This window comes from Macaca fascicularis, chromosome 10 (genome assembly GCF_037993035.2).
Source record: "Macaca fascicularis isolate 582-1 chromosome 10, T2T-MFA8v1.1".
In the NCBI taxonomy this organism is placed as follows: domain Eukaryota; kingdom Metazoa; phylum Chordata; class Mammalia; order Primates; family Cercopithecidae; genus Macaca; species Macaca fascicularis.
This window is the reverse complement of record NC_088384.1, coordinates 66685612-66706453: the sequence shown is the minus strand read 5'-3', so window position 1 is coordinate 66706453 and position 20842 is coordinate 66685612. Positions and strand designations below refer to the sequence as shown.

General features: G+C 38.3%; 1 protein-coding gene across 20 annotated transcripts in view; it reads right to left on the bottom strand.

Annotated features, from left to right (window-relative positions):
- Nucleotides 1–20842, bottom strand: part of RALGAPA2 (Ral GTPase activating protein catalytic subunit alpha 2) — a 322322-nt gene that overhangs the window by 226110 nt on the left and 75370 nt on the right. For 18 of the 20 annotated variants that reach the window (XR_012419093.1, XR_012419094.1, XR_012419095.1 and 15 more), the window contains 6 exons: nucleotides 20043–20181; nucleotides 18136–18335; nucleotides 11956–12183; nucleotides 6234–6401; nucleotides 5031–5168; nucleotides 1160–1308 (listed from right to left, as the gene is read on the bottom strand). Coding sequence is in view for 16 of the 20 variants with exons in the window: in XM_005568218.5 (XP_005568275.3) it covers nucleotides 1160–1308; nucleotides 5031–5168; nucleotides 6234–6401; nucleotides 11956–12183; nucleotides 18136–18335; nucleotides 20043–20181 (1022 nt within the window). In the remaining 4 variants the exon portion in view is untranslated. The remainder of the gene's footprint in view (nucleotides 1–1159; nucleotides 1309–5030; nucleotides 5169–6233; nucleotides 6402–11955; nucleotides 12184–18135; nucleotides 18336–20042; nucleotides 20182–20842) is intronic. The other 2 variants (XM_074004658.1, XM_074004659.1) reach the window with 1 other exon arrangement.

Here is a 20842-nt window from a genome sequence, read left to right as displayed (position 1 = left end):
CCTCCAAGGACTGAGAACCAAGGCAGAAGATCACCTAGGGAGATGCTGGGGTGGGCAGCTTGATTGCACAAGGGCGGCAGTGGAATGAGAGGGAACATGCAAAGGACAGGCTTGAGGAGCATTTTAAAGGCAGAAGTGAGAGGCTGATGACACGAGGAGAAGAGGAAGAAATGGAAAGTGACTCTGAGGCTTTCTGGTCTGTTTCTGAGCATCACTGAAAATACCTCATCAGATGGAGTAAAGTGAGGACTTTTTTTTTTTTTTTGAGACAAAGTCTCACTCTGTCACCTAGGCTGGAGAGCAATGGCGCAATCTCACTGCAACCTCCGCCTTCCGGGTTCAAGTGATTCTCCTGTCTCAGCCTCTCGAGTAGCTAGGATCACAGGCACCTGCCACCACACCTGGCTAATTTTTTGTATTTTTAGGAGAGATGGGGTTTCGCCATGTTAGGCAGGCTGGTCTCGAACTCCTGACCTCAGGTGATCCACCCACCTCAGCCTCCCAAAGTGCTGGGATTACAGGCGTGAGCTACCGCACCCGGCTGATGACTTTCAAATAAGAGAAAAGCAGGAAAAAAAGAGAAGAGCAGGAAAAAAAAATCTAATGCATTGTTTACCTATAGGGACATTATAAATAAAAACATCAAACAAAAACAATGATGAAAAGGAAAAAAACGTTGTTGTAGTTTTAATAACAGGATCAGATTTTTGACTGCATTATGTATTTAGTCTCTGATAATTTATCATTTAAAATAATTGTTTTTCCAAAATGAATTTAAAACATCAAGTTAGAAGCAATAAAAATCAGCTGACAGCATTTCAGGGCAATTAACAAACTCTCCTGAGCTTATGATGAATATTATAAGACACCAGTTGCTGCTTTTCCACAAAACTACGTTTGATGAAAGTTTAAAAGGAAAAATCCACTATTAAGTAAAATACTTATTGTTCAAGGACATTTTTAAAAAATATAATGAAAATAATTGATCTATCAAAGTACTGGATAACTACCTTCTTCATAATTCACAGAAACTGTTACAAAAGACATTTTGTCGTTAACTTTGTAAAAACATTAAACAAATGCAAGCCTTAACATTGTAATGATGTTGAAAAACAGAAACATCTGTTTTACAATACTAATTAATTTGACAGAAACTCACCATGTCTTTTTATTCATTGTAAGCTCCATTATCATGCGCCTAAAAATAATCAAAACAGCTTTACAAGCATCAACTTGTTCTTTCAAGAGCACAGGAACTTCAGCACATGGTTCCAACAAAAAGACGTTTGCAGAGTTCGTCAAAAATACCTTAAAATCAACAATTTTACATTAGAAAATATAACTGAACATAAACATTTGAATAAATTTTGCTTAAAGATGATATTAATTTCACTCTACCAATGAAATCACTTTTCAGTTATTTCCAAAAGATTCTATTTCAATAACGCAAGTGGTACCAACATATAAATTCACAATAAGGCAAAAATTCATTAAGGCAAGTGGTACCAACACATATGCAAAATTTTTTTTAGTTCACCCTTTAGAATCACTTAAATACTGAGACACCTGAAAAGCCTTTCCCTAGGGGAAAATAAAAAAATCACTATTACATATTAATATTGCAACTACAGAAATTTTATGAGTCAGAAAAGCTTTTGAAGACTTCTTTTCGACAACCCCTCAACAAAAAAAGGAAAACAAGGGGAAAAAGTAAGATTGTTGCATACGAATGAGAAACTTTAGTGGGGAAATGGGAGGAGAAGAGGACAGATGGCCAGACAGTGGTCAGACAGAACTATGTGATTCTTATTGAGTCTCCCAGAGCATGAACTCCTTGCTGACAGGAGCAATGGAGAGCACCACTCAACAGGCATAAGAACCTCAAGCAGCTGTGATGTGCCCAGAAACAGACGAAGCCATTGACATCACACGTCTTCCAGGAGCCTATTTTTTTAAATATGAAAGATATATTATGCAGTAGCATACAAAATCTAAGTGAATTCTTAAGGTTAAAAGCTGACATTTCAAAAACAATTCAGAAAATCAGCCAACTACTTTACCCTCTGCCTCAGACCTTTAGCATACAAGTTCACTGTTCTCTACCATCTGGGGTATCTCAGCAGAAAAATGTGAGAAGCGCTGATCCAGGATATCACATACTATTACTGCTTTGAGTCACTACAGCAAAATAATGGTGCGTTTCCATTTATACAGTTGACACCAGTGTCCCATCATCTGCAGATATTCTAAGTTGTCAATCTGGTATGAGGACGGACCTGCTCCATATACTTAGTACATTCCCTCTTACATCTCCTTTGTGTTCAACAACACAAACTCAAAGGATGAAGGAGCTTCTCTAGCTCATTTATAAATAAAATTCTTTAAAGTGTTGTATCAAAATAAATGTACAATCTGACCAAATTAAAATTCACATCAAAAGTCAAGTGGGTGAACTAAAATATTCACAGCCTTTAAAGTTATCTTAGTAAGATTAAAAGGTATTATGTCCCAATTTTCTAAGAAAAATCACTAAATAAGCACTATAATATAGTTGATGATGATAACTTCAGTCATGAAGAATTTACTAGTCTTTGAGTAAGAAAAACAAAAACAAAGAGCTTTTTGATTACAGCAGTTTTAGTGGTTCTGTTTTTGAAAGAAGTATGCCACAGATGATATACTGCAACACAGATCCTTTTAATTCAATATATTTGGCTTCTTGAATGCGAATTAAAAACTTTTTGCACATTCCCATGTAAGGAGTCTTTATATACTTTTACTTTTTACAAAACATCAAAGGTACTGCATGAGTATTTCTTATTAATGTGCTGGCATCAGTTAAGGTAAAAATAAACTAAATTAGTATGTCCAGAGTGCACTTGTCAAAAGCAACTATAGAAAACTACTATCTCTTGAACATCTGAGACACAGTTGGAGAAAAAAAAGAAAATAACTATCTTATCAAACCTCCATTTGGCCCTTTTTCTTAATAAACAAAGTAAAGGACCAAGGTATTAGATACAAGAACAAAACTAACTATTTAAATCCAAAGTAAATACTTTTTTTAACTGTAGCACTATATATAATAAAATAGAAATTGTTTTTTCTCAGTTCAGGCAAGGACAGTAAGTCCTCATTTAACGTCATTGATAGGTTGTTGGAAATGATGACTTTAAGCAAAATATAAAAGAAAATTATTTTCTCACGAACATTATGATGAAATGATGCATTATGATGAAATGATGTTGAATCAAACCATGTTACTCAAAGACCTGCTGTACTCACTTCGTTTAAAGTCACCATTTCCGAGAACCCATTGATGACATTAGTGAGGACTTACTGTAGATGTAACTCATCCTTTCAGAAAATAAAAAACACTCTTTTGAACCCAGAAGATCACTGGCACCTGCAACCACCACAAACTGTTGCTGGAGATCCCCTTAGCTAAAAGACGGAGCTACTGAGGGACAAAGGGCAAGGACTCCTGCAAGTGTTTCTCTGATGGGGATGCAGGTCATATTTCTGAGCTACACCAAAAGATGCACAAGTGAAATTATCTCAACTTTTTTAAGTTAACTTCAAAATTATGTGTGGGTTTTCAATGCAAAGTGAGAAAATTCATCAGTATGGTACATTAAACTGCTAATTCACTTGAAAACAAAAAGGATACCACGAAAACGAATCCTATCAAGAAACAGATGACAGAAAACTAGAAACATGCATGTCATTCCCAGACTTTCCCCAGACTCCACACCTGGCCTCTACATGGGAGGCCTAAGTGATACATCTCCAAACGTGGATGAAGTGAAGGGTGGTGGGTGAGGGCGCAGTGAGCGGGGAATGAGAGGCACCCTGTATTTTCACTTACTCTTCAAGCTACATGAGACCTGAGAGGAAATCTCCCAATTCCCACTTTTGAGGTAAAATCCTGAGCTCTAGGGAGGTTAAGTAATGATCCAAAGTTGCTCTTTCAAATGTTCTCAAATGGTGTCAGTTCTACTTCATATATTCATTCAAAACAGTGTGGCAATTCCTCAAGGATCTAGAACTAGAAATACCATTTGACCTAGCCATCCCATTACTCGGTATATACCCAAAGGATTATAAATCATGCTGCCTTAAAGACACATGCACACGTATGTTTATTGCGGCACTATTCCAACAGCAAAGACTTGGAACCAACCCAAATGTCCATCAATGATAGACTGGATTAAGAAAATGTGACACATATACACCATGGAATACTATGCAGCCATAAAAAAGGATGAGTTCATGTCCTTTGTAGGCACATGGATGCAGCTGGAAACCATCATTCTCAGCAAACTACCGCAAGAACAGAAAACCAAACACTGCATGTTCTCACTCATAGGTGGGAACTGAACAGTGAGAACACTTGGACACAGGAAGGGGAACATCACACACTGGGGCCTATTGTGGGGTGGGAAGAGAGGGGAGGGATAGCATTAGGAGATATACCTAATGTAAATGACGAGTTAATGGGTGCAGCACACCAACATGGCACATGTATACATATGTAACAAACCTGCACGTTGTGCACATGTACCCTAGAACATAAAGTATAATAAAAAAAAAAATCTAAAAACTACATCAGTCATTTTTCTTTGTAAACACAGCCAATTTTAAGAGGAATATTACTTATAAGATTTTATAATCACCAAGCTTGTCTTGCAAATTAAGAGCCCAGATAACTATTCATGTGTGTTTGGAAGATAATTTAAAGATTTAAATCTCAGTCATTTCACATTCACTATATAATAATCTCAAAAAGACTGCAATCAGTTCTTATGTCTTCTTTGACTAGAAAAAAATTTTTGTAAATTGTGGGTAGGAATTAGAAAGAGAACTCAGAATAAGAATTTAATAACTAATTAAACTGCTGTTTATTGTTTACTAACAGATGGCTACAAATACCACCATATTTATATGACATTATCCCCAATAAATAAAAAGACAAAATGGCTCCAGCTGTAGGCGGTGGAAGGGTCTTCATGTTCTGGCCAGCCACATACCTGCAACAAAGCCTGGACGCCAGCTTTCACATTTGTATTTTCCTCCTCTGTCACACACCCTCTGCTCATTGCACTTGTGAAGGAGTACGTGCGTCCCCAACTGGAAGATCGTTTATGACCAGAACTTTCAGACGAGGCCTTCAGAAGATAATGATCCATTAACAGAGTAGAAGATGCACATGTTTAACTTACATTTAACTATAAATATAATTATATTATATAAACTAAGTTATATTTAGTTGGCATAATTAATTCCTTAAACTCACCAGGATTCACATGAAAATAGGTTCTAGGAGGTAGAGTGCTCCCCACTCAATGGTCAACACCTAAAATAGTGCTCAGCACTTAGTATGTGCTGAAAGAATGAGTTCTGTTTGTCCAATGACTGAGTGAGCATGGAATATAGACCTTTAAAATGAGTGATAATTTGCTTTAAAATAAGTGATAAATGATATGTAGCATATTCATTTAGATCTCATGGTAGTTATTAAAATGATTTCACCAATATTGAAAAATTAAAATTATGGAATTAACACAGATATTTTAAAGTGATATGCCTCTAGTGAGAAACTTTAAACATTTTAAATTAATTTCATAATAGTATGCCAGAAATATAAGTATCACTTAAGTTTCTTTCGTTTCAGGAAGATATTCCACTCTGTCATTTTGGATTTATCCAACCTATAGCTTTATCTAACATGGGCAGCGGTCCCTCCAGGAGGCCAGCACTCAGCGAGGCTTAAAGCAGAGGGACGTTGCTGTTTGGTTACTCCTTTCACAGGGGTAACACCCAGCTGCTCCTGGTACAGTCCACTGCACAAGAAAAGTCTGCCCAAACATTCTCAATTTAGTTTCTCCAAATGATATTTATTTAAACAAGTCAAGGAGAAGGCAGTGATTTTTTTAGTCTCACAAAGAGACATGTAAAATATGATGGTTTATTAAACAACTCTCCTGCGATAGAGACTAACAAAGATGCAACACGCAGATGGCCCTGGCTAGAGTTGTAGGAGATGACTGCCAATCTAGAATGGGAGTACAGAAGCTACTCTCTAAGGCAGACCCTCACAGAACCTGGCAACTCAGAAGTATCAGATGGGATAAAAGGAAGCCTTTGTCCCACTGACAAGACTCTTGACTGAGCAAGTATACTTTACTGAAATATATTTACCCTCAACTCAAAAGACAAGTGAAAAAAATTACCTCCTTGCTATCAGTCTCAGAAAATCCTAATTTTTCAGCATCTTCTTGGGCAACATCTTTTCTATCTGGCTCCTCCATGAACACAGGTTTGTCCTGGAGAATCCACTTTCTGTACACTTGAACTACTTTTCTTGTTACAGCTATCTCACAGGAAGGCAACAAAAATGCCTGAAAGGAAAAGAGAAAACTCCCTTTAACTACAAACAAACTCAGATCAGTATAGGGCAGCATCACGGACATTTCCAATGACCATCACTTATTTCACTTTCCTTTGGAACACATAGCTTATAAATATACTACAAAGGGCCACAAATCTTTGTGCACACCAAACTTACCAGCAGAAACAAAGACATTCTCGTAAGAGAGCCCTAAAAAGTGGCAGTTAAAAATAACTTTTATAGGCTGGGCGTGGTAGCTCACACCTGTAATCCTAACACTTTGGGAGGCCAAGGCAGGTGGATCATGAGGTCAGGAGTTCGAGACCAACCTGGCCAACATGGCAAAACCCCATCTCTACTAAAAATACAAAAAGTAGCTGGGGGTGGTGGCATGCACCTGTAATCCCAGCTACTCAGGAGGCTGAGGCAAGAGAATCACTTGAAACCAGGAGGTGGAGGTTGCAGTGAGTCGAGGTTGTACCACTGCACTCCAGCGTGGGCAACAGAGTGAGACTCAGTCTCAATAAAAAAAAAAAAAAAAAAAGAAAAGAAAAAAGAAAAAAATAACTTTTATATTCTGAATAATTTGTCTACAAAAATAACCAAATCACCAAATCATACCTACAGAAATCTTTCAATTGGCTACAAAACATAATTATAATGCACAACCTGGACCTTTTCCCAACAAATCAGAAATAGGTTAGAAGTGACATACTAGTACAGCCAGTGGCAACCAGTTGTGCCCACCTCTTCTCATCTCCATGTTCACTGATGTCATGGTGTTGGCCTGAATCAGCCACAGTGGGAGTGGTTCTACCACAGAAGTCAGCATCTGTTACAAATCAGGACTTCTGTTTCTTTTTTTTTTCTCCTTTTCTTTGCTTTTGTCCTTCTTCCTTTCCCTTCCTTCCTTCCTTTTTTGTTATTATTATTTTTTTGAGAAACAACTGTTTCACATTTATCAGGTTACTAAGGAGTTCAGCTATCAATGTTAACAAGAGCCTATGGCAAAGTTGTAGCATTGTGCATATTTATAAGAACTTTTTAACATTAAGGAATTCCCTCACACATCTCCATACAGCAATTTTGATTTAATGTGAGAAGATTCCAATAATGTTAAAGAATTTAAAGGAGAAATGCATTTGCTTTTTGCTTATCAGTTTTAAGAACTCTTTCCATATTTGAGGGGAACAAGAGGGAGAGGTACCCCATACTCAGATGCTTTCATGTCACAGATGAGGATACTGAGGCTTACAGCACCAGAGATATTCTTCCAGGGTTACAAAGTTAGCCACAAATCCAGGTCTTGGTCTCAAGTTGCTGGGATTGTTTTAATACTGCCCTTAAGGTTCAAGCCACAGGATCCAGTTACAGGCAGAACTCACTTTAACAAAGGTTCATGTAATATATCAATATCGAGATAATCATGGTATCAAAAGCCAAAGTAATGGGATTTAAAAATAAAATAACTCAAATTAAAAACTCAGAGTATATGGGTTAGACAGAATGGACACAGCTAAAGAGAAAACTGGAAGAAAAATCAGAAGAAAATATCTAGAACAAACTATGAAGACATAAAAGAATGGATAAATCAGAAGACAGATAAGAAAGAGAAAATACAATGAATAGGTTATCCAATGAATGACTGGAGATGCAGGAAAAAAAAGAGGAAAAAAAAAGATGGCAGGAAGAAACAATGTTTGAGGAAAGAGTGGCTGAGAATTTAGCCAAAATGGGTTAAATATATCAATCCCTAGATTTAAGAAGCACAAAGAAAAACAAGGATAAATATGAAGTATATTACAGGTAAAACTGCTGAAAACCAAAGATAATCAGAAAAATCTTAAAAGCAGCCAGAAGAAAAAAGACATATTTCCTCCAAAGGAGCAGCCACATGACTTTCTATGACTTCTCAAAGAAATAATGGAAGCCAAGAAACAATGGAACAAAAGATTCATGTGCAGAGGGCTGCCAGTGTAGAATTTGACACCCAGAAATAAAATACTTCTAAAACGAAAGCAAAATACAGACATCTTCAGATGAGAAAATTTGTTACCAGGAGACCTGAGCTAAGAGAAATATTAAAACTTATTCTTTAGATAGAAGGGAAATTTTCCCTGGTCAGAGATTTGGGAAGCAATAAAAAGCAATAAAAAGAGAGTGTGGATAAATTTAAATGAATAAAACATATTTATGAAAATATTTATGAATAAAAAGAATAAAACTGGATGAAACAAACTTTACAGTGGTTCTGAAAGGGATAACATCTACATATTATATACTCATAATAATAACAATGGCATATAAACTGAGGAGTAAATAGAGCTAAGGTGTACTGAGGGTAAAAGTTGGAATTAATGCTAGCATTCATGTTAGGAATGCATGTGTTAACTATTAAAGTAAGTACAAATGACTGTAAAACTCATTTAATTTGAGAAGAAAAATAGGATATTAAAAACAATGAGCTGGAAGGTCCAATACAACTAGAAAGTAAGAAGACAGCCGACTAAAATCTAATAGCAGTTGCTATGTTAAATGTAATGAATAATGATCCAATCAAAAGACAAAGATTGTAAGATTTAATTTAAAAATCTATTTAAAAGACTTAGCTGTAATTTATAAGAAGACATCCAAAACTTATGAACAGAGGAGGCTGAGAGTAAACAGTTAGCAAAAGATATACCACACAAACACTAGCCAAAAGAAAACTGGTAGAGCTGTATTAAAAATAGACAAGATAAGACTTTGTGCCCCTCCTCCAGAAAACCATTACTAGAGATGAAGACAGAAACTTCTTAATGACAACGTTCAATTCAAAGGAATATAAACTAATTCTAAATTTGTATTGCAACTAATAATTTTGCCAAAAATATATCAAAAACTGATAGGCTTTCAAAAAAAAAATCCACAATCAGAGTAGGATACTCTTCCAAAAGTGGCAGAACAGTAAGCAAATAATAATGCAGCCAGAGGAGAGGTGAACACCTATTGGACCTTCTCACCAGATCCTCCAGGTCTCAATCTCTCACAGCTCTCACCTCTCTGTCTCTCTGAGGTGCATTCAGGATAATCCATGAGGCCTAAAATACTTACTATTTGGCCTTTTGCTTTAAAAAGTGTGCTGACCCCTGCTATAGATCATACACTCCAGGACCCTGACTATTTCAACTCAAATAGTTGTCATGGACCTTTCACATGTACAACAGCAGCATGAATATGACAACATTAATGTAGGGAATGGGCTAGGTTTTCAAATCATGGACTATTATTAAAAAAAAAACTGTTTTGGCAGTATGATGTGTGCAGTACTACCTAGAAAGGGATGACACAGAAAGAGGGGAGTTCCAAGGAGAGGGCTGCTAACCACAGTCAAAGAAAATGGAGAGCAAAGGAGCAAGCAAAACTCCTGTGTGACTTATCCAGTGACTGTCATAGGAGGAGAGGGAGATGGGGAACCTAGGAGCATTAAAATTAAGATGCAAACATGAATACAGGTCCCTTTGAAGAAGCAGTCAAGTCAAGAGGATAAGCTGATATTAGGGGGAAAAAATGAGTCAGGCTTTGGTCTTGTTATCATTAAGATACTACAGGAACATCACATGCAATGGCACATGGCCATTTTAAAAGGCAAGTGTAGGAGGCACCCAGGGCCACCTTGTCTACATTGTTCAGTGACAATGTAGACACTGAGAGTCTACAGCTGGCTTACTCAGTCATTCTGCCTGATTTTAGCCGTGTGATTAGTTAGGTCTGAAGGACCTCTCAGTAAACTTGCGCCCTGTCTTCCCTGAGACAGATAACTCACTCTCATGACGGTGAATCATGATCCCGAGAGGGCACATTTTCTGTGCAGCAGAGCGAGGGCCCTTGAAGCTGTGCTCAGGTGTACCTGGTCTCTGCAGCATTGCGTTACGCTTTCCGGCTCCTGGTGTGGTATATCCTCTGCCAGTAACAAATCTTTCATGAGTATAAAAAATCTGTTTAATGAAATTAATATTTTTATTTACAAGTGAGGTTCAGACAAAAGGCTTGACTGGGAGACATATACCACAGTGGTTGCTGGCACTGGACCAGCAGTAAAGGCCCCAAGGAGGCCAAGTGTAGAATTACAGCAAAGACTTGAGCCCTGAATCTTGGTTAACACCTGTAATTTGGGATAAAACAAGAAGAGTGGCCAAGACATGAAACAGAGAAGACATGGAGAGTGAGAAGAATCAAGGCAGTGCTGGGCCACAGAACCAGAAAAAAAAATTTTATAAGCGGAATGTTAATTGCAGACTAAACAAACATTTTCTTAAGTAAAATTTGTTCTTCATTAAAATGAAAATATGGTAAAATCTCTATACTGCTATGGATTAGGTTGAGACTTTCATTTTTGGTTGATTTTTTGTAATTAAAGTCCCAGAAGTGATAGGGCCAATCATTCACTATCTCAAAAACTTGCCTCGCCAAAAGAAGTTCTCTGTGGTGCATTCCCGTCATTCATATGTACAAGACTCTTCCTCTCCTCCTCACCTACAGCTGCACTCTGCCATTCAAGGGCTTAACCTACTTTTCAGGTCTATGGATAAAACAACTATTCCACCTCATATACACATACCCACGAATAGGCCACATTCCTGTGTTCAAGAGCACCAGTACCTAGAGTCAAGTGGCACTGGCCACATGTCACACTCCAGATCTGTGGGAGCTCTGCTTGCTGTGTGGGAGCTCTGCTTGCTGTGTTGAAGGCTAGTGCTGAGTCTCTTGTCTCTCCACAGTAGAACTACTGACACATTGAGCCAGATAGTTCTTTGTCATGGTTGGGGTGGGGGCCATTCTGGGCATTGCAAGATATTTAACAACATCCCTGGCTGTGACCCGCTAAGACACCAGTAGCACCCCAGGTGTGATGACCAAAACTGTTTCCAGACATTGCCAATGTCCCCTAGGGAGTAGCGTCAACCCCAGTTGCAAACCTCTGATGTCACTCATGGCCACTAACTGTAGCCTGGGCTTCTGACCTCTTCTGTCTCCTTCCTTTGCTCACACCTCTTTTCTCGTCTTGGCCTCTGCTCCTTTCTTTCCTTTTATTCCCCTTGCCACCTACCTTCTTCTCTTGTGCCATAAATAATTCTATCATATTGTGAGTGCCACACGCCTCTGCAAGGTTTTTGCAGAAACCTCCAGCTCCTCAGAGAGCTCCTTAAGGCTCTGGGAATAAGACTGGACTCTTCTTTGCTGTGTTCATTTGTTGCTGGGTATTCAGGAATGGCTTTCTTCCCACCTAATTCTGAGTTTACTTTGTCACAAAAACATGAAAGTATCTGTCTCATGATTTTGCTCAAATACAGAATTTTTCCTCCTTGTGTAAATGTTTTTCAACAACAAAATTTAAAAATCACAGCAATCCACACAAATTAAAAGATTAGAGGGATCATTCGTTATTATTCAGTTCTGTAACGTAACCCAACTCATCAACTCTATTTGTTGGAGTGTTACAAGTAAAAGAACATGAAACAAAATCGTTTCCATTTCAAGAACTTGTAACACACACACACACACACACACACACACACTCTAACCTGGTGAAATACTTCATTCACGAAGTTGACATAACCTCGTGTTGACAAGAGAATCCGCTGTACCATTTCATACACCATTCGGTGCTCTTCTTCAATGCTACAGAGGCTGGAGTTACTGAGTCTTCGGTCCGACAGGGTGCTGCTGTTAGAATGGCTTTTGTCTGGCTCCATGGGCCCACCACCATCCAGCTCAGGCGCTCTCTCCTGCACAGCACCACCACCAACAGTCTGGAAGAAAGTCAGCACACTTCTCAATGATGCTCACCCCAACTCAAGAACACCTGGCCAAACTTCAGTCTTGCCTTGTTTTAAGTAACTCTAGTTACCATCAACGTGCACAGGGTACAGCAAACCAAAACCAGCAACTGCTTGAAGCACGACAGGCTCCAGAGCCTGTACTTACCAATTTTCTAACTAACCAACAAATCCCTCCCAACTCAGCTATTTTAAAAGGAAAACTACTAAGCTGTTTCAGAAAGGAGGGCTGGGAAATTTTCCCAATCTAAAAGGTTTAATTTGCATTGTAAAACCACAGAATAAATTAATGTGTAAACACATTTGTATTATCATCACATCAGGTCTCTACACCTTAGCATTTGCTCCTATGGTCACAGAGATAGGAAAATTCAGGGGACTTCTTGTACAATGATGATAGGATGCATCATTTGATTTATGTGACTAAGTGGCAGCTTGACAGTGGAGTGTGAAGATCTTCAAAGGGTATTTTATCAGAAGAATGCTGATCTGAGCTTTATCCTCAGAATTTTAGGTCTAACGTAAAGAGATATTCACAAAATTTTAAACATTTAAAAGACTTTAGGCATGCAAAGAAATGAAGTAATTCATGCAATCACTCACAAAGCTTAACACTGATTTCTGCTCTCATATCCACATAGAATTAAAGGTTTCCTCCAAACAAAATATACGTATAATTTTGCTTCATCTTTGCAAACTCTATTATTACTTTTAAGTGTCAAAAATACATAGCCCAAATACAATTAAAATTTACCTACTGTGAATATTTTTTACAAGAAGAGATAAGATATGAATAGTGCAAAACTAATTTCAGTAACTACCAAGGACAGTTTGAAAACAAAACAGATATCCAATAATAATCTCTAGAGAAAATTAAAGGAATATTATACTTGTAATAATTTTTCTCTTCATGCCTTAGTTACTAAGCCTGTGTGGCTTATCAAAGGCACTATCACACTGTGAGATGTGCTCACCTATGGAAATTATTTTATCTTTTTGACGGATCCACTATCTTCCACACGAAAATAACACTTTATTCATTTTATTCTTTTTTTATCTGAAGTTTCAGTAGGAATGGCCCAAGGATGAGTATAGCACAGAAAAAAGAGGCCCAAACTAAGAATCAAAAGACTTGCTTCTCCACATTCCTAACTGTAACACGAGTCACGCAACTCACTTGGATTTCACATATACACACAGATATATGTTAATTTGTGGGACACAGAGGCTAGATTAGGTCTAAAGTCTCTTATGGCTCAATAACCTGTGACTTTTTGACCTATAACTCCCATTTTCCCCACAAACTAAAAAAGAAAAAAAACAATATGCACATATATGGCAAATTAAAGATGACTACAAATTCTTTAACACTCCTTCCACAGAGACATGGGGCCCATGTCCCCTCCCTTTCATCTACATGGACTGTATGACTGCTTTAGCCAGTAGAATAGAATGGAAGAGACCTGTGCCAGCATCAGACTCAGGCCCAAGAGGCTGTTGGTTAACAATTCCCATCTCTTGAAACATTTCACTCTTGGAACCCTGTGCAGGCATATAAGAAGTCCAACTACCTTGCTAACCAGAAAATAGAACAAGAAGTCCCAGATGAACCCAGCTTTCCTTTCCAACTGCCCTCATCAAGTAGCAGGCACGTGAATGAAATAATCTTGGACCTTGCAGACCAACCACCGCTGGTGGGCTGAATAATGACTTCCCCAAGGATGTCCTAATCCCCAGAACCTGTGAATGTGTTACCTTCCATGGCAAAAGAGACACAGCAGATGTGATTAAGTTAAGGGTATTGGGATAGAAAAATTATTTTGGATTATCCAAATGGTCCCAATATAATCCAAGGGTCCTTAAAAGAGGGTGGCAGGAGGATAACAGACAAAGAAGGCTAAGTGATGATGGAAACTGGGAGAAAAAGTGGTGTGATGCAGGGCCACAGCCAAGGAATACAGAAGCTGTACATGGCAAGAACACAGGATTCTACAAGTTGGACATGGCAAGAACACAGGATTCTCCCCTAGAACCTCGAGAAGGAACACATATCTGCCAATAACTTGATTTTGGATTTCTGACTTTCAGAACCGTAAGATAATAAATTTGTACTGTTTCAAGACATTAAGTTTGTGAGAATCTGCAACAGTGGCAGTAAGAAACTAATATAACAATTTACTGTGAGGTATAGTGGCAGTCTCTAGAATGGTAGTGGCCATTTCTAGGGACAGTCATCTGCAGGGTGTGATGGCACAGAGGGTACAAATGGCTGTCAGCCCAGCACTCTTTCTCCCTCCCTAACAGAACCTCAGTCCTCTGTGTGCCTCCTCCTATGCACCTCAACTGACTCGCAGGAAGCTGATCCCATCCACAGTACTAAGGGACCAATCTGTTTTGTGGAGGCCAATCATGACATCTCCTGGCCCACTCACACACCCAGCTTTAAGCAAATCAGTTTCTTGTTACTGTTCCGGGGGAGGCAGGTAACGTAAGTTGTTCCACTCAGACAAAAGGAAAGGGCTTTATATTTCTGGATCGCCTCTAAATGTGAACAAGAAAAGCAGTGCCCCAGCTGTTGGTAGCCATCTTACAATCAAGGGGGAAGCTGCTGTAGACAAAGCTCTCAGAGGGAAAGGGCAGAACAGTGAGGAGAAGACCACATTCTCCCTGGGAGAATGCCTGAGTGAACCGTATTCTCAGCCAGCCTCACCATGTGCTTCTTTTTAGTAAGATTACAGTATTTATTTTATGTTTAAGACAGTTTGAGCTGTGATCCTTTTTCCATGCGGATGATGGAACCATCCTAACTGATTCCGAAGTTCCAACCTTTAAGATGTTAAAAAAGCTAGACAGTAAAAGTAGATGACTCACAACTGTGAAGAGTCAACTAAAAGAAAAAATCAGAACCTGAAAGCAGTGGTTAAATTGTTCTTTCTACTTCTCATCATCCAGATGTACTTTTCAAGAATGAGCTACTTATTTTCAATAAATACAGGTGATGGTTTTCTGATCTTTTTAAACCAGAGAGGAAAGGTTACACCCCTTAATTAAGACTTTTTTGAATTGAGTGACAATCGCTTCAGATGTGATGTAAATTTATCAAAGAGCATGACTGCGTTTTCTAGACGTAATTTCATACAGATTTTTGTCTACCTGATAAGTGAATAAAGGTATCTCATCGTGGTTCAGAACTAACTGCATTTCTCTGACTGCCGATAAAATCAGGGGTCCCTGTAGTCTGCCTTCTATGAGCCACCCTCATCTCCTTTGTCCATTTTTCAGTGGGGTTGTCTTCTTACCAGTTTGTGGGTACTCTTTATATAGCAGAGTACCTTTTAACCCTTTAACCCTTTTAACAGTCACGATGTTACTTCATAGTCTATTGATTGGATCTGGCCTTATGTAGTCTTTTGACACAAAAATCTTTCACTTTTTTTTTTAAAATAAAGTCAAACCTCGTTTCTTCCATGGCTACTGGGTCTTTCTCTCTCTTTCTTTTTCTTTCTTTCCTTTTGTTTCCTTCCTTTCCTTCCTCTTTCTCTCTCTTTCCTTCTGTCCTTGCTTCCTCCCTCCCTCCTTCCTTCTCTTTCTCTCTCTCTTTCTTTCTTTCCTCTTTTTTGAAATGGGAGTCTCACTCTGTTGTCCAGACTGGAATGCAGTAACACAATCTCTGCTCACTGCAACCTCCACCTCCCAGGTTCAAGCGATTCCCCTGCCTCAGCTTCCCAAGTAGCTGGGATTACAGGTGCCTGTCACCATGCCTGGCTAATTTTTGTATTTTTTGTAGAGACAGCATTTCACCATGTTGGCCAGGCTGGTCTCAGACTCCTGACTTCAACTGATCTGCCTGCCTTGGCCTCCCAAAGTGCTGGGATTACAGGCGCCCAGCCTACTGGGTCTTATTTCTACCTAAGGTAGTCTACCACTTCCCAAATTTAGACACTCTCCTGGATTTTCCCTTCTCTTACATTTTTTTTCTTTTTTCTTTTTTTTTTTTTTTGAGGTGGAGTCTCGCTCTGTTGCCCAGGCTGGAGTGCAGTGACGCAGTCTCAGCTCACTGTAAGCTCCACCTCCTGGGTTCACGTCATTCTCCTGCCTCAGCCTCCTGAGTAGCTGGGACTACAGGCGCCCGCCACTACGCCCGGCTAATTTTTTGTAGTCTTAGTAGAGACAGGGTTTCACTATCTTAGCCAGGATGGTCTCAGTCTCCTGGCCTCATGATCCGCCGGCCTCGGCTTCCCAAAGTGCTGGGATTACAGGCGTGACCCACCGCACCCAGCCTACATTTCTTCAGTATTTTGTTTTTATTGTAGACCTTAAATCAATCTGTCGTTTGCTTCAGTATGTTGTAAGAGACTAGCCAATTATTCCAACACCATTAATGTATGATTCTTTCTTTTAATCTTGACTGACATCCTGTTGGCGGATGTGTGTGTGTGTGAAGGAGAGAGAGAAAGAGATTGCAGGATTGCAGATTTGATTAGATGTTCAACACTAATCTCAGTCTCATTCCTTTGAAGTAACCTGTCTGGAAACCTATACCACTGTCTCTTAATTCCTGAAAATCAAATGTCTGTTTAGGTTTGTGTCTTGATAATTTTTCCTGGGACTCAAAGACCCTTTAAGTTTGAGGCATGACTTTTTTTTTTTTTTTTTTTTTTCAGTTCAGACAAACTTTAATTATTATTTGTTCAATTATTCTCGTTCTCTTCTTCTTCCACCCACCTAATATTTGTAAGGTAGGGACCTGTACTTAGATCTTGTCTACCAATTTCTGATTTCTATCTCTCTAAATTTTTAGTCACTGTGGTGGGATTTTTTTCAGAAAACTAATTTTCTTCCTCAGCAATAATCATTACCATTTTCATTTTATTTACTAATTTTTCTAACTAAGACATTCAAAGGTTTCTTAAAACTTCCTTTCAGCAAGTCTTTCATTGTTCTTACTGCAATCGCACCTCCCTCAGATTTTGAAAATAGGTTTCTCCTCTCACTCTTCAGTGACTTCTCCCCAGAGGAGCCACATGCTCTAGACTGTTTGTTGTTTCTCCATCAAGGTTCCTAATAACCTTGAAGCACAAGAGCCACTTATCTGCCTCTTCAGGTCTGTGCATTCTTTCAGCTCAGGCCTAGGTCGGACTTCTGGGACTTCCAGGGCATCGGCAAATCTGCAGTCAGTGGACCACACTTCCTATCCCTGTTCTTGGGGACAATAAACAAAAGAGCACATGACACCATGATCCCTTAGTGAAGTGGCTGCTCTGTGACCTCCACAAATGGTAGTGCTCCACCAAGTCCCTAAGCAACTCAGCCTGTTCGGAAAGCCCCCATTTGTGTATGGCTGACCAAGGCCAAGAGAGAAAAAGCACAGCAGGCCACATACAAGGAAAGGTCTCTTCTGAAGGCCTCAGGGAAGAGGTAGCCTCCTCTTCTAGGGTCCCCACCATTGCTCAACAGCCAGCCCCAAATCCTGAGCTGCTGATCTACTTCCCTCTCCTGAGATGCCAGAGGGCGCCTGGCAGCCTCACAGGTCCTCACCATGGGCCACTTACAGTTTCCTAAGAGCCTTCCAGCTATTGGGGCTTGGTGAAGGCAAGACAGGCCTCTGTTCTCACGCTCAGAGGCCACTGGTACTCAAGTGAGGAGAATGAGGAGGAACCAGGAGTGTGCACACAACAGCCATCTTCTCAGAATGGCTCCCGAGACTGCATCATCATGGCAATCCTAACAATGCACAGCAAGTGATTCAAACTCACAACTCCCTCTGAAACCTCGGCATTACAGACAGGGTAGGCCAATAAAATCACTTACCTATAACCAACAACCTGGAAGAACCAATAACTCTGATAATCAATAACTCCGGCTATGTTCCAGTGTGTTTTATTACAGAAGCATTAACAGATAAAAAGATGATGAACAGCATACCTGGATGATTTTAGGCAATACATCAACTCCATTTTTAGTGTTCTGTGTTGCAGTTAGATACTTTTTTTCCAAAAAGAAGGTTACAATCCACTTAATAAAAACAACACGAGCTGCCATATACGGAATTTTTGTACTGTAAATGTTCTCATTGTCTCGAGTTGTAGTAATGTACACTGGCTTTGGTCTCAAATGGGGGATGTCTGGTAGAAAAAAGAACACATGATTGATTAGGCTAATAAATCATAACATTATGTAACCCCTACAAATGTTTTGGTTTCCAATTAAATCCAATTTTTGGTTGTCTAAATAGCAATTAAGAATGAACAACTTCAATGATTAAAAATGGCATTTTTTGGTAGGCTCCTTTCTGATTCCACCTTGTGATCTGACTGAGAATGGGTGGTGATGGTGATTATTTATGTATCTATGATATACAGCTATGGAAAAACTAAGCTAACAACTATTTTTAACAATTTTGATAAATTACATGAGACTATAATAGTGAAAATCTTTTCACATACATTATACCTAATTTAATTTTATAGCTGGAACAAATGTAAACATATATATGAACTTTTAAAACATAATTTTAGGTATTTTAACATCTAACATTGCAGCGATTAAATCCACTAAACTTTAGAGTTTTATAACCTTTTCCCGTTAGATGAATCCAATGAAACAGAATCAATATCATCTACTTTATATTTAAAAGAATTCAGAAAGTCACATTTCATCTTTGAGGCAATCAAATGCTACCTTTTCCAAAGACTTAATAAGAAGTCAATTTCTCATTCTTTAAATTCCATAATCAATATGAAAATTATATGGTATTGGGTTTGAGATACTACTTGCCATAAGTTCAACTCTCTATCTTAATAATTTTTGTATATCTGGAATACCTGTATAAGGCAGAAAAATTATCAACAAATAACTTTTAATCTAGCAATATTAACAATATACCATGTTTTCACAATGAACTTAGAGTACATATGAAATCAGAAACAAATATTGAAAAAATATTCACATATATATAGCTAAGGAAATACATGTCCCAGTGCCCCTAAAAGTCAGTAATTCTACATCTTTCAAAACGCACCAAGTTTTGGCTTCTCTTCCCGTGCGTGTGTGTGTGTGTACGCAAACACAGAACACACACAGTGCAGACAACTGAATCAGGTGACCATGTTCCCCAAAAGAGTAACATCTCATGTCACCATTTCCCCTCCAAAACTGTTTTTAATTATTCATTTGAACTACCTGTTTTAGATAATAGGGAGAGGAAGATTTGACGCCCACCTTCACCACTCTAAGGGATGCTTCTGTCCTCTGAGTCCTCATTTCTTACAGAAGAAAAAAACATTAGGTGCCAAATTAGAAATTCCTTTCTGTTTCCTAGTCCTCTGGGGCTTACTGCCCATAGCTTGTACAATCACCTAAAATTTGGTTCTCCATAAGCACCTGTCAGTAGTAGCTGCTGGATGTAGGACCCAGCATGAAAGAAAAGGCATACAATGGCAGCTATTTGCCCTGGGCTGGCCTCCAGTCACTGAACAAAGCCTGAGGTCACCATATGCCACCACCCACAAGGAAAGACTTTAGGAAATGCAGAGATTTTTACGTTAAAGGATGACAATATAATTATACCAAAAACATCATAAATACATTTCAAATTATTTCTGAGTACAGGAGCCACGGTTCCCTTTTACTGCTGTGAGCTGAGGTATATCTTAGTAGGTACAAATAATTAAAATCACTTATTAAGAAACTTTAAACATCTAATAATAAAGTTACCATTCAATACAAAAATAAAATGACTATTTTACTTTAAAATAATCAAAGGTCACTTTGAAAGAGACTGCATAGCTTTCCTTTGGATATCCTCTATACACGGCTCCAACAGTACTTACCAAGTACAGGTTTGTAGATGTTTGTTAACTTAGTAAATGATGGAAATAAATGAGGAAGATAATACTTTCGAAACAATGTAAAAAGAAATTTAAAACCAGTATCTTGATTCTCCTTATTCTTCCACTCCAAGCTTGCAGCCTTTGGATAATATGTGGAAAAGAACATATGTATATTTACATTTCAAATTAACATATACTAAACTGAAGTGTTATGTTACTAAAATTCCTATCCTAAATGTAAAAAATGACAAATATACTGACAATCATGTAATGAAATAATAACAAAGCTCAAAAGATGGCAGGAATGAATACTTCAAAACAAAACAGTAACTATGTTAAAAACAGCATTTTTACTGAGAACCAAACAACTCAATGACATCGTATCTTTTACAACGTGCTATAATATATCATGTCCATATTTTTTCTCTCTGTTTTTTGTAATTATCTAACATTTCTTGTGCCTTTAAAACATTTAGTCACGAATAATCAGGTGCTTTTTTCTAAACTCCGAAAAAGGCCATTTATAATAAATAGAAATTAAAGAAACAATCCTTCTCAAGAATTTCATCCAATGTTACCTACATGTAAAATCAATATCAAAAGGCAAAATCCATGGAATCTTGGAAAATGCATTCTCTGTATTAAAAAAATTCAAAGGCTAAGATAAACCAGGCATGCCAGTCCACTATGGATTAAGTTTAAATCTTTCATAGTGTTGAGATAATATTCTCCCTCTCAAAAACCCATCAGTGTTTGCATAGTGGGAGCACTCCAAAACTGCTCAATATCTGGGACCATCC